At 40.1% G+C, this 12,640-nt stretch overlaps 1 protein-coding gene across 1 annotated transcript in view; it reads right to left on the bottom strand.

The window, feature by feature from the left end:
* The window catches only part of Slc7a11 (solute carrier family 7 member 11), a 76,506-nt gene that overhangs the window by 17,186 nt on the left and 46,680 nt on the right, over nt 1–12,640 (bottom strand). Inside the window, exons 7-8 of the mRNA XM_034500483.2 lie at nt 2,022–2,145; nt 49–152 (exon numbers count right to left, since the gene is read on the bottom strand). Of these exons, the coding sequence (XP_034356374.1) occupies nt 49–152; nt 2,022–2,145 (228 nt within the window). The remainder of the gene's footprint in view (nt 1–48; nt 153–2,021; nt 2,146–12,640) is intronic.

Genomic DNA, 12,640 nt, shown 5'->3' on the forward strand with positions numbered 1-12,640 from the left:
AATCTCTAAAACAGAAATGTGTTTCTGAAAATACATGAACTCGCTCACCTGGAGACAGCGAACACACCACCGTTCATGGAGCCGAAGCAGGAGAGGGCAACAAAGATCGGGACTGCTAATGAGAATTTTCCCAGCAGCCGCTCAGAGAAGGTCTGAGGAAGGAAAGAACGGAGCAAATTAATGCTTTCCCCGAAAGTGGAATAAAATGAAACAATTTAGGCCAAACTTGCTCTTTGACTTTCTATTAGCCTGCTGCTACGTGAATGTTTTATAATCCTTCTTTTTCGTTAGGGTCAAACTGACTCCACAAGACAATCATCAGAAGCGGGTAGCACAGTATTGCTTGTCTCAGACCTGTGGGCAAAGGTCTAAACAGTCGCCTGCCTTCTCCGTCCCTCCAAAGCAACGATCCGTTTACTGACTTTATCAACTATCGCCTTTGATAAGAGGAAGGGGCTCAGTTCAGAAATTCTACTTTAAGAGACAGAAATTGTTCTGCACAATCCCAGAAAGCCACCTTTGTATGATGAAGTATAGATACACACTCGGCGAGGGTTGCAGGTACTTGTTTCACGTACCAACCTTAGTGCGTGAGAATAAATCAAAACAATAGACAAGTTGACCATTTCATCACCTGAGTGAGCCAGTCTGAAGGTTCTTTACCCCATGTAAGCCCGACCAGCTGAACCTGTTTATGGAGTCAGCCCTCCCCCACCCTATTAGGCTGTCATTTCCTTCCATGGTTTCCTGTAAAAAGCCAGAACACAATTCCAATCTTGACAATCGACAGAAAAATATAAATAAATGATAGGGAAAGTTTTAAGATTTTTTCCTAGACTGTCACACGGGCAGTCCTGCACATTTGTTACATTTGTATAAAGGATGCGCTTTTTTTTTTTTTTTTTTTTTTTTTGGTTAATACAGAAATTTTTTTTTTCATTGTCCTTGATGCAGCTGGTGCCTTGCAATTAACAGACCCCATTATGCTCTCCACATTAGTGTTGCCCTTTGCCTAGAAACGTGAGGCAACCGACCAGACACCCAGAAGCTTTGTGTATTTCACTGCCTGACAGCGCGGCAGTGGACAAAGCCCTTTTCATACTGTGACCTCAGACACTGGTTCACACAACAGGAGATAACCATTCCCTATGGGTGTTGCTGATAGGAAGTGATAATATGGTAAAAGGAACTGCCCTTGCTCATGGGAGTGTCCCTGGATGTTTTTACGTTTTCACCCTTCTTGGCTTTGAGTTAATGAGTAAATTCTTTCTTAAAGAGTTAAAACATCTGAGCAAATACAAGGATGTGTTACAGAAAAAGCAGTCTTATAACATAATCTTTGGAAGCAAATATCGTCCCCGTGTCAAATAAATTTGTGGAGATGCTTTGGAATTATATGTACGTCACTCTCAGGGAGTTACAGTGCACACTGGCATCTTCAAGTGTTACAGAAGCCACTCTGCACAACATCTCTTTAACATTTAATTGCCTAGCTGTTCCCAAATTTATAAATACCCCAACACTGCTGTTCCAAGGTTATGCTACAAATAGATAAATAGACATAGTCCTCCTGAAATTTCTAGAATGATACTCTGGGGAGAGGATTCAAGGCAACATTTGAAAAGTTTATAACCAGAAACGAGAAGAGTGGGTTTTACTTTGCATATCAAAACTTGCATTGATTTGCATTCAGTAACTCCACCTGTCCTTAAAAACACACTGGGAAAATATTCCCTCCTTGTAAAGAAAGCCTTGATGGAGGAGTTTTAGGCAGCTTTATATAAAAATGCTTTTTAGGAGATTAAAAAAAATAATAATAACAAAGAGAACCCATGGCAGAGGTTACCTGTTATCGTATAACACATGCTAGGTAGGGTGCACTCTAAATCTTCAAAATATTATCATTCAGGTCAAGAAAAGATTACTGACTTCAAAATGCTTTCTCCCGGAGGAAACCGTGACAAAGCTTCGTCGACTCATTAACCTAAGTTCCAACTGTCAGGATTGTAACTTAGACTTACCACCGCCACAGCGTTGGACTGCAACAGCTCCTCAGCACTGATGGTTGTAAAATAGGCCACATTTGTCAGGACGTAGCCCACTGTGATGATGGCCATGGAGATGCAGATGGCAAGGGGGATGGTTCTGAAAGACACAAAGACATCACGTATGGGCCATCTCGATTTGTCTGCTACCAAAGAATACAGAAGACTAGTTCCAGGGATGGCTGTCACGGCACCAGCCATAACTGAAGGCTTTGTTGGTGTATGGAAGAACATTTTATCAGAACAAAGTACCTTTGCAATTTAATGAGATCCATGGGGTCAGGCATTTTGTATAACTCATCTATTGCTCTATCCCCAAACATATGGGTCTATCCCACTCTTTACACCATGACTGTTACTGCCACACTGTCCTTACAATCACCTGGAAGGCTTGTTAAAGCACAGGCCACAGAGCCCATCCCTGGGTTTCTGATTTAATGGGATCAGCATCGCTCCTGTGCTCCTGATGCTGTTGACCTGAGGCCCATAGGCCTCTCCACTATTAATCCACTGCACTGGACAGCTTTTTAAAGGGAGCCCTCCAAAGCAGCTTTCACACTCAAGGTTTCCCCCTGAGGCGGCTTGTGGTGCAAACAAGTAAGTGCAGAGTTTTGGAAGCAAAGAGGGTGGGCTATGTCCATCTTCTTAAAACGACAACGACGCCAATACGGCAATAAGAATTTTGTATGTAAGGGAAGTGTTCACAATAATGACTCTGCATGGCCCTGCTGTGAGTTCAAAGGACTCTCAAGATCACGAGCATCTAATAAAGCAGCCGTGCAGATAATCCCACGAAATTAGAGGTGACATGCTGTGAAGTATGGACGACTGGACAGTGCTGACACTGTGTGGCCTCAAGAAGTACCCAGCACAAATGCAATCTCATGTCTTCATTTAATGCAGTGGGAAAAGCCAGGAAGCTACTGACCCTCATAATTTGATTCCATGTTACCAATACACATTACTTGCTTAACATAATCGCCTCTTCAGACCCTTTCTAGCTCAGGCAACTTAAACCTTCAACTCCCTTCACAAAAGCTGGCCATTTTTCTTGTAAAGCCATCCTGCTATCAGCCCTCATAGAGGCCTCACCCTGCAGGGTGCCACTAATGAAGACCTCAATGTAATTTCTTCCAAGATGAAAATGCAGTGCAGAACCAGGAGGGGAAAAGCATGGCCAACCTCACATGCCAAGCTAGATGTGTTTAACACACTAAGTCCCAGCTCGTTATACTGAATGGCAATTTTCCCTGCCGAGAACAGGCTAAACCAGCTAGTCAGCTACTGCCATTCATTATGCTGCTTGCAGCCTGACACTCGCCCTGATCCCCAAAGCCTTCAGCCCTGACCTCTAAAGCCTGGCATCCGAACAGGAAAGTAGCAGATGTTCTCCATCCCCAGTGTGAAGAGGGTCCTGTGGAATCTCCCCGTGAGCGCCATAACAGACCTCGATAGCTCTAATTGATACATGCTAAATTTAAATGAAAAAAAAAAAAAGTCACCGAGCCAATGAAATACAAGGCAGTAAGGCAATTAAAGATGAATCCTATGGCTCTGGAATGGATGACAATGCAGACGGACGGGTAAGAAGGAAAAATGAGGATTCCTCCTTCCTAGCAATTCACGGAACTATTTTCAACTTGGTATCTTTCAGTTTGCATAGTAGCCCCACCTGAAGAGGGGAGAAACAAACCCCTCCATTCCCTCCAAGCATGTGGTTGATTAAGGTACGTCAAGGTTCCATAGTAATAAAAACTGAATTGACCTTGCTCAGTGCATTGTGATGACTAACTTGTCCAAGAAAAAAAAAAAGAAAAGAAAAGAAAAGTAAGGTCACACTCTGTAATTCTGAAAACAAAACAAAACAAAACAAAGAAATGCATGTGAAACTTGGAGTGTGGTCCTCCAGCATGGAACTGAGCCTCCTTCCCCAGTACCTTGAAGCCAGACCCCCCTGGCTTTCTTGGTATGAGTGTTTCTCAATGGGGCTTTCAGTATCTTAGCAGAGGGCAAGCTTAGCTAACTTAGCCTTCTAGGTTAGCCCTGCTTTCTCACTGTGCCACTACCAAATGAAGCAGCAGCCAGTTCAGCCATTGGACTGAACTGCCCCAGTGTTCTATGAAGTATTTACGTATGGCCCTCACTTTATCCTTGGAAATTCCTGTGAGCTGCAGACATAAGCACTGTTTTATTTATGAAGAAATGGAGTCTTTGGGGTTTATGTAGTTGTCCAAGGATACTCGGCTGGTAAACAGAAGCCGAGGTTTGGATACGTGCATGAACTAACTTGAAAGCAGGATATTTTAACCCTGAAGTATGTATGGTTTCCTTAGCTCTACTAATGTTCATGAAAATTAAACTGGAAAATATTAAGCAAGCTGAAAAAGTCTTATCAAGAGTACATTTCTCACAGGTTTGCCGTAAAGGGAGGGGAAAAACTCGGAGATTCTTTTTGATCATGCTTCTGTAGAGTGCAATTGATAATGCCAGGAGAAATTTCTCATCATTTTTTATTATTGTTATTATTGTTGTTGTTGTTGTTGTTATTTAGAAGGAAATATTCACTTGATAAATTTCTCCAGATGGGTTTGTATATAAAAGGGAGAGACATCAACATGCTTGTCAAATAAGTTTTAACGAGTTATTAAGAAAAATACTTTGGTCGCTCTGGGGAAAGGGGGGCAACCACAGGCACCTGAAATAAGAGCACAAAAAGAAAGGCTATGCTCTGGAGCACAAGAGACCAATAATTCTCGCTAATTAGATCAAACGAAGCCACGGGAACTGGAGACCCTGTGGCTACAGAGCCACTAGCATTACTGAGTATCCTCAGGTTCCTTTCCACTTTGTGGGAAGGGGTGGGGGTGGGGGAGATTTTGTGGTTGCCTCAGCATAAATAGCATCCTTCATGAAGGCGAGCAGCTGACCTGATCAGGGCTGGGCACCATGTGGTTAAGTCCTGGTTATAAGTATCAAAGCACGAGAACCACTGGGTGAGCCGATAAAAGCTATTAGGCCACGTCAGAGCGATCTTCCTGGAGTCTTTAGATGCAGAGGGCAGATAAGCATGGTGAGAAACCCAAGAGGAAGGCCAGCAGCACAGGAAACAAAATTGATTAGAGGAAGGAGAGGAGAGGCCGTGGGTATATCAAAGCTTCGAAATGACTGAGAGTTGGCCATCCGTCCTAAACGGCAACAGAAGCTTTAGCTTTGTGGAAGTATGAGCAGCGCTCACCTGTAAGCCTTCCGCTCTCTCAGGTGTTTGAACATGTTTGTTACAATGAACAAAACACAAGTTGACAAGAGCCTTCCACCATCTCGTATGCTTTTTCCCATTAACAGGCAATGAGTAGGTGTATCTGATAGTTTGATTAGTTGAAAATTGTCTTCAAAAATATCTTAGATAGTCTTCCCACTGCCTAATTTAAATTGGCAGCTCTAACCAAGCTGGCATACATAGAAGAATGTTTCATTCTTTGAGCCTACCAACCTGGAACTCTGAAGCGCCGGCTCAGGAGCTCCTTTTCTGTTCCAGTCGTGATGGGTGATGGCTCACGTTTCAAAAATGATGGGTGGAGATTTGTCTTTTAGAAATCAGGATAACCTTCCCACCCTCCACAAAGACCATTGCTATTGAAATAGAGGTGCGGCATTTCAGATCTTTGTGGACTGATACATAAAATAAATAAAATTCACAACTGTATGTTTAAGTAGGAGTTAACTTCTATACTCTTCTGGGAAGAGAAGAGAAGCCAAGGCCCACAGAGGTCAGTGACATGGACCAAGGTCACAAGGAGCAGTAAGTGGAGAGCTGCAAGCCAAATCCAGCCCTCTCTGTGCTTCAAACTCTCAGAATGTCTGTTGCAATGATATCTGGACTGTTTAGTGATGACTTTTATTTCAGCTTCAAGATCTAAAGGGTCCTGGTAAGCCCATAGATACACATGTTTTATATAAGTGATACATTGTCAGACCAACAGTCACGCTACACATCATATGCCTGTGTCTGTGGCTATGAATCAACAGTCACCACACATGGAGAAACTCATAGGTATGTTGTAATTAAGCACCAAAGAGACTGTTTCCATGAATTCAATTTAGCCAGGGACTGCTGCTGTAAAATCTGAATGAGTAAACTCCACTTGATGCTCTAGCCATTCAAGGAAACATTAAAGCAAAGGGGATTTTGCTACTCAGATGACCAGAGTAGTATCCTGATCACTTGAATTTAGGATGATGTAAGGTTGTTTCATAATGGTTGAAAAAATATTCCAAGTCTGTTATGAATCAAGTCTGCTCTGTCTGTCACCATGCGGACCTAGACGTCAGTGACTTCAAGGGATGTGCTCTTCTGAGATGTGTAACTGGACATAATGGCAAACAGTTCAGTTATTTATAAAAACAAACAAACACAAAAACCACATTCACTTACTCTCCTATGGTCTGAAACCTTCTAAGTGGTTCAGGTTTCGACTTTCTATTTAGAATACATTAATATTTCAATGCATAAATTGACATTTACCAAAAGAAAGGAAAAATCATCATGAATGATCAAAAAGAGCAAAAGAACGGCAAACATTTTTATGTGAAATAAATAAATAAATAAATAAATAAAAACTAGTATTTCCCAAGGATTTTTAAAAGTCTGCTGAAAAAAAAAGGAGGGGGGGGGGGACTACTTTGCTCTTATGGAATTGAAATGCAGCCATGCCTCACTGCAATATAAAGTATTTATAATCATATTAAGTATCTTCCAATTCTAGCTATTTATTTTAGAGATATACTTGTTTCAGATTTTCTCTGTAATGACCCTGCAGGGACTTTGAAAGATTTATAGGATTTTTTTTTTCCACAGATTTGACCAAGAAATAATTCAAACATCATTACGTCTCTCATTTAGACTCACCAACTTACTTTTGTGGAATTATCATCTATTTCATTATCACTGCTATTCTTTTAATTCTTCAGACTTTAGTCATGTATGACAGACCAAATGTGAGTAAGTTTAAAAAGCTTCCCACATGTTTCATATTCATGATTTTATGTGCATGAATTACGTGTTCTGAGTCTTAGTCATAGCAATATCTTAAGCACCCCCTGGATGTTGGACTGCCTAATGTGTCTGTGTATTCCCTCACACTCTTAACAGGGGGCAATTATTACTGTCATTGATAATTTTCCAATGTTTGAGTTCATATGCATTTCCTATTTTTTCAATGATTTTTGCCTCATTAATATTTAGTGTAGTGTGGCTATATCTAGTTATCCATTAAGCATGGAAATGGGCTATTAAAAGGTTAAAAAAAAAAAAGAAACACATTTGGGTAGATGCAGCAAGTAACTTAGAAGGTACAATTTGACAGTAAAAGAAAAACAAACAAACAAAAACTTATCAAGAAGAAAATACCAGATAAACCTGTTTAACGTTATTAAAGGATTTGTGTTCATGCCTAATGGCTGTTCTGGAGCACAGTTGAACACATCGACACAAGAAGCACATTGTACAAGAAGAACAGACAAATATACCACCGAATTCAAGCCTATCTGTCCCCCTCCCCCTCGTGGAGCACACCAAGACTACAGGTAGTTGTGCTGAAACACTCCAAAACCAGTTATTGTCCCATCTAAGCCCCACTGTTCGTTCTCTGAGTCCACAGGCAAAGAAGCCCATAAACAGAAAGAGAAGACAGAGAGACCTGAAAGGAGACCTGAGGAATTAACAGGCAAGGATTAAGACTGGAAGGCCACAGAGGCTTGGGAGAAAGAATACACATTGGACTGTATGGGAGCACAGAAAGAGGACAAAGAAAAACGGATATAAAGGATCAAGTTTTCCCCCAAAACCTCGCAGAACAAATGAAGGAAAACACAAACTTATGACTCAGAAATACAGGGTAATAAGCAATCACAAACATAAATATAAGCATTTTATCCCGTAAATACTTTATTTCTTGTCCTACTCCCAGAATAAATTCATGACTAAATAAAATTATACAGCAAAATGTAGCGTGAGCATAAATTTTCATTTGCTTCCACTTTATACAATCTCAAAAACTTTGCATTATGTGCATCTCATTTTTCCTCATTTTCTGAAGATTTAGTGTGTGTCCTCTGGATACATTATAGTTATCTATATTTATCGTGAGCAAACATAAGCATATTTTAGGCAAGTTTTAGTTTATAAAGACAAAACTGGCTTTAAATTAAATGCTTGCAATTAAATCGTAGGATGAAATACCTTAATAGTAATAAATTAAATCCCAGAGTAGTGGCTAGTTCTTATTTTTGCTATGATGTACATATAATATTTCCTCTTAAAATTCCATTAGTTTCCTCATAATTTGAGCCAAAGTGCATTGAGGTTTCAGTGAACCACTTTTTACAATGGTGTTACTGAAAGTCAGATTTACGGACAAGGCACGTAATTACAGACTAGTTTGTGTTCCTCCTTTAAAACTACATTATTACTGAGAAGTAGCCAGCCAGAAGAGAGCCCCCCAGGCTTCCTTGTGTAGGAAGGAATGTGACTCATTCTTAACAGCAGGGTTTGAGTGAATGAATGAGTTAGAAGCTGAGATGGCTTACTGCCCTAGCTGAGGTCTATCCTAAGATTTCTATGTTACTTGATGCTCTGTCAGGGTAACAAACTCTCCCAGAGAATCAGTATCTGCAGAGAAGAACATCCTCTGCCTCACTGTTTTGGAGATTTTGTGTATAATCATCTGACCTTGTTGCCTGGGACTGTGGCAAAGCAGTACTTCATGGCTGAAGTGTGTAGTGGGATAAGTCCTTTCCTATTATGTCACGGCCAAAGAGCAAAACTAAGGTTCAAAACAGGAAACAAGGCCTCATAATCTCCTGCAAACATAAACTTTAATTGACTCAAAGACTCCCCGGGTGCCTGTGTGTAGATAAAGAACTCCAGTGAGTCTAGGGATGGTCTATGAGGAGATGGAAATTCCGTCCTAAAGGGAAGCTCATTAAAACTCATAAATAAAACAACTCAAAAACTTTAGGAAGTCCTTCCTCCATATACATTTGTTAAGGACTGCTGAAAGACAATCTCAGGCACATCCAGCTGCCTGTAAGAGACAGAGAGAGACCAGCTGAGCAGCCTGTTGAGCCGCCTGCAGATTGTGCAATGTGCTCCAGGCTCTCAGCCTTTGTGAAAACCCCATTTTAGGATTTAGTGCCATGGTAGTCTTTGAGTCATTTCTGCTCCTGTAAGTTGACTCCCCACCCATATTCCTATAGGTAACCTCAGTAAATTCATGAAGTTGGACTATGGGAGAATCCTTAACTTAACCTAATATAAATTCCCTCCATTTGTTCATTCTTCCCAGGAGTAGTGCCAAACAATAAGGCTGCATCTCTTAATCATATCACCTCCTAATAAGACCACACTTGGACCGAGTCTTCATTTCCTGCCCCTTGGTGTTGAGAGAGGGAACATTTATCCTGTAGAAGACAGCAAGAGTACTTCCTGTGGAAGCCATACCATGGCAAGAAATCTGAATTGCAAAATTAACCTAGACAAAAGCCTACCAGGGAGGCATACATACCCAGAATGAAATATTATAAGATTAAAAAATAACCTTTTGATGGTTTAAAGACAACCCATGGATGGGTTGACTGTTAGTTCAGCAAGCATTAAACTTAAAAATCATCAAAGCATAAAGGACTTCCTTTGTATGCATTTCTTTCTCTATATTTATAGATTTTTCTCTATATTTAACTAAAAATGTGACATTATTAGGTAGTATTGTATAATCTATTATTTAGTTTAACAACAGATGAGCAAATGACATAAAAATCTTAATGGCCTAAATGACAATGTCAAATAAAAATGGATATTTGTCTGATCAAGTTAAGATAGAAAAAGTAAATCATTATTCAAACTTCCCAGAAACAGCAAAGGTACATCTTACTGTTCACAATTTTAAAGCATTACAAAATATCTTAAACTCCTGAAAAATGCCACCAATCTAATAAAGAGAAAAACACAATTACCCACTTTTATCCTTAGTGATGCAAAATTTAAATAAACTCCAGTGCTAAAAGCAAAGTAGTATATACTGAGTTTGCCCACTGCTGGGTGGTATATGCAAATTGGTGAAAAAATTCTATCAGGCTGAAATGTACATTTAGTAGAAACTGACAACATGTCACACACATAAACTAAGCCAATCACATATCTGACAAATAATGAGAAACGAGGCAGATAAACACATAGCCTTTTCATTTAGACAAAGTATTACTTCTGCCTCCAAACTTGGCTCCAATATCTCTGACCAGTGACATCAGATCAAGTTAACAATCTCTTAAATTTTCATATCCGATAAGCAAGTAGACAACTAGTTTTCAAATTGGATCTCTAGAAGTCAGACTAGAAGGTAGACAGTGGACAATGGTAGAGCACTGAGTCATATCAACTACTAGTTACATCTTCTTTTCTTGTTTTAATGCAAAATTATCTTGTTAAAAATGACGTGATCCAGAATTTTTAAGTAACTTTAAAATTATTCCCCAAGAAATTTCCTTTACGCCTTAGTTAACATTTGGGGCTCAACTGTCGCTTTCTAACATACAGCTTAAATATATGAATTTGTTTTTTTTTAAATGCCTACATATGAATAATTATATAATCTATATATTTCTGACCCTATAAAGTTGAAAATAATTTTAATAGTATAGTAACTGGGGAAAAAATAATCATAGTAGATTAAGCTAATCTTAGCAAGGCAAGTATAAAGTGGACGAAGGAGCTAATAGCCATGATCTGCTTTAGACAAAGTGGCAAATCCCCTGTTGCAGTGCACATGACATAGCAGTTCAAGGAAAGGAGGTAAAGAGAAAAAATAGAGTTGATGGGCTAAGCACCCCTGCCAGTCTTGAAAGATAATATGTCATTGTCAAGCAAGTAAGGATGGAGACTCCTAGCTAGAACAGTTGACAGCTGCCTGAAAAGGTCACAGAGGCCCACGGAATGACAGAGCCTGGTCACGCCCTCCCCCTCTTCTCTTCTTAAGCCGTCTAGCTATCAAGATTCATATTCCCAGAGAAGTGGAATGTTACCATTTCTTATCGTTCAGGAAAAAAGTAAAGCCTTTTGGAAACCATGCTTTCATGCAGTCATCTTGTATTTACTAATGTCTTTTCTTAGACCACAGTTTTATAGGCAAACCTCTCTCTGAAGGAACATTACCAAGGCAAAGACACTGTCCAATGACTCAGTGACACATGATCCAAGGGAAACAGAGGGGGTGCACACAACCATTGATTCTTTATGTCCCCTCTCTTCTGTAATTTCCCCCAGCTTCTTCCCCACATCTCTGGAACTAAAAATTCCTGTACATACAATGCCAATGTAAGTAATTTGGGGGAGCTTTAAATTTCATTCCAAGTTTGACTTGGATATTTGTTCTAACTTGATTTCATGGCATTATGAGAAGTCTCTTTATTATAGCCTGAAATCTGGGTCTCATCAGGCAGAGATACAGAGTGTTGGATGGAGGGACTCTAGAGGACACTCTCTGGAATGTTTGTGCCTCCACAGTTTTTGGAAAAAAAAAAAAAAAAAAAAAAAAAAAAACATTGCAGAGGATTCTCTGAAGCAGTGAGGTTCTTGCTCTTAGACCAGACACTAGAATGTAGATTTGCCTCTGCTTTTTCTTTCAGAGGACAGAACAGGCACCAACTTTATGATCTCCTCTGTCCTCTAAAGATACACTGCTGTCCTCAGCAGGCATAGCACATCATTACCACCTCAAAGTGTGAGCCTGACTTAAAGAAAAATGAGGGTCACAGAAGGTAATTTAGTGGATAAGTGAGATGTCCACCCTCCTGATTCTAATCATGTCACCTGTGATGGAATCAGACCCTTCGTGTACTACAACACTTATGGGGGGCTGTAGATTGCTGTCTGTATGCAGTTGAGGTCAGTGGAATCTTAGTCAGATAAAGCTAGATCCTGCGATTGAGCAATGGAAAAAGAAGGTGGGGCTGAAAATTTTAGAGAGGAGACAGGGAGAGGACAGAGAAGAGAGGGGGTGGGGAGAGGGGAATGAGGAGACAAGATGAAGCCTATAGGAGAGGATAATGAACCAGATCCATGTGGCCTGAAATAGCCACGGGTAGCTACGGATATCATAGAAGAGCAATAGAATAATATAGGGCAATTTGTCCAATCTAGGTGAGCAGCTTGTATCAATATCCATTGAGTTTTGAGTTCTTTGTATGGGCTTCATAAGTCATTGCTTTTTATAACTTTGGCATTTGTCAAAACTTTATTGTGTCCACCATGATTATCTGAAATTCAAGAGAGCATGCACAGCAATACTATAAAGGTAAAAACCAACTGTACTCAGCAAGCTCACTGACACCAAGCTTATGCAGTTGACCAACACTTGCCAAATATCATCTTCCGGCTAGTTATTATAAGTAAAGTGATTAATATACCAAGTGTACAGGAACTCTCTAACGAGTAAAATCCAAAATTCAAATAGCACCAGGGATAGGGCCCCAGTTTTTTAGAAGACTGTTTATCTGAGATGTCCTTGTTCTAGTTGGTCTTAAGTCAAAGTGCTCCCCTTAGA

This window comes from Arvicanthis niloticus, chromosome 4 (assembly GCF_011762505.2).
Source record: "Arvicanthis niloticus isolate mArvNil1 chromosome 4, mArvNil1.pat.X, whole genome shotgun sequence".
NCBI lineage: Eukaryota > Metazoa > Chordata > Mammalia > Rodentia > Muridae > Arvicanthis > Arvicanthis niloticus.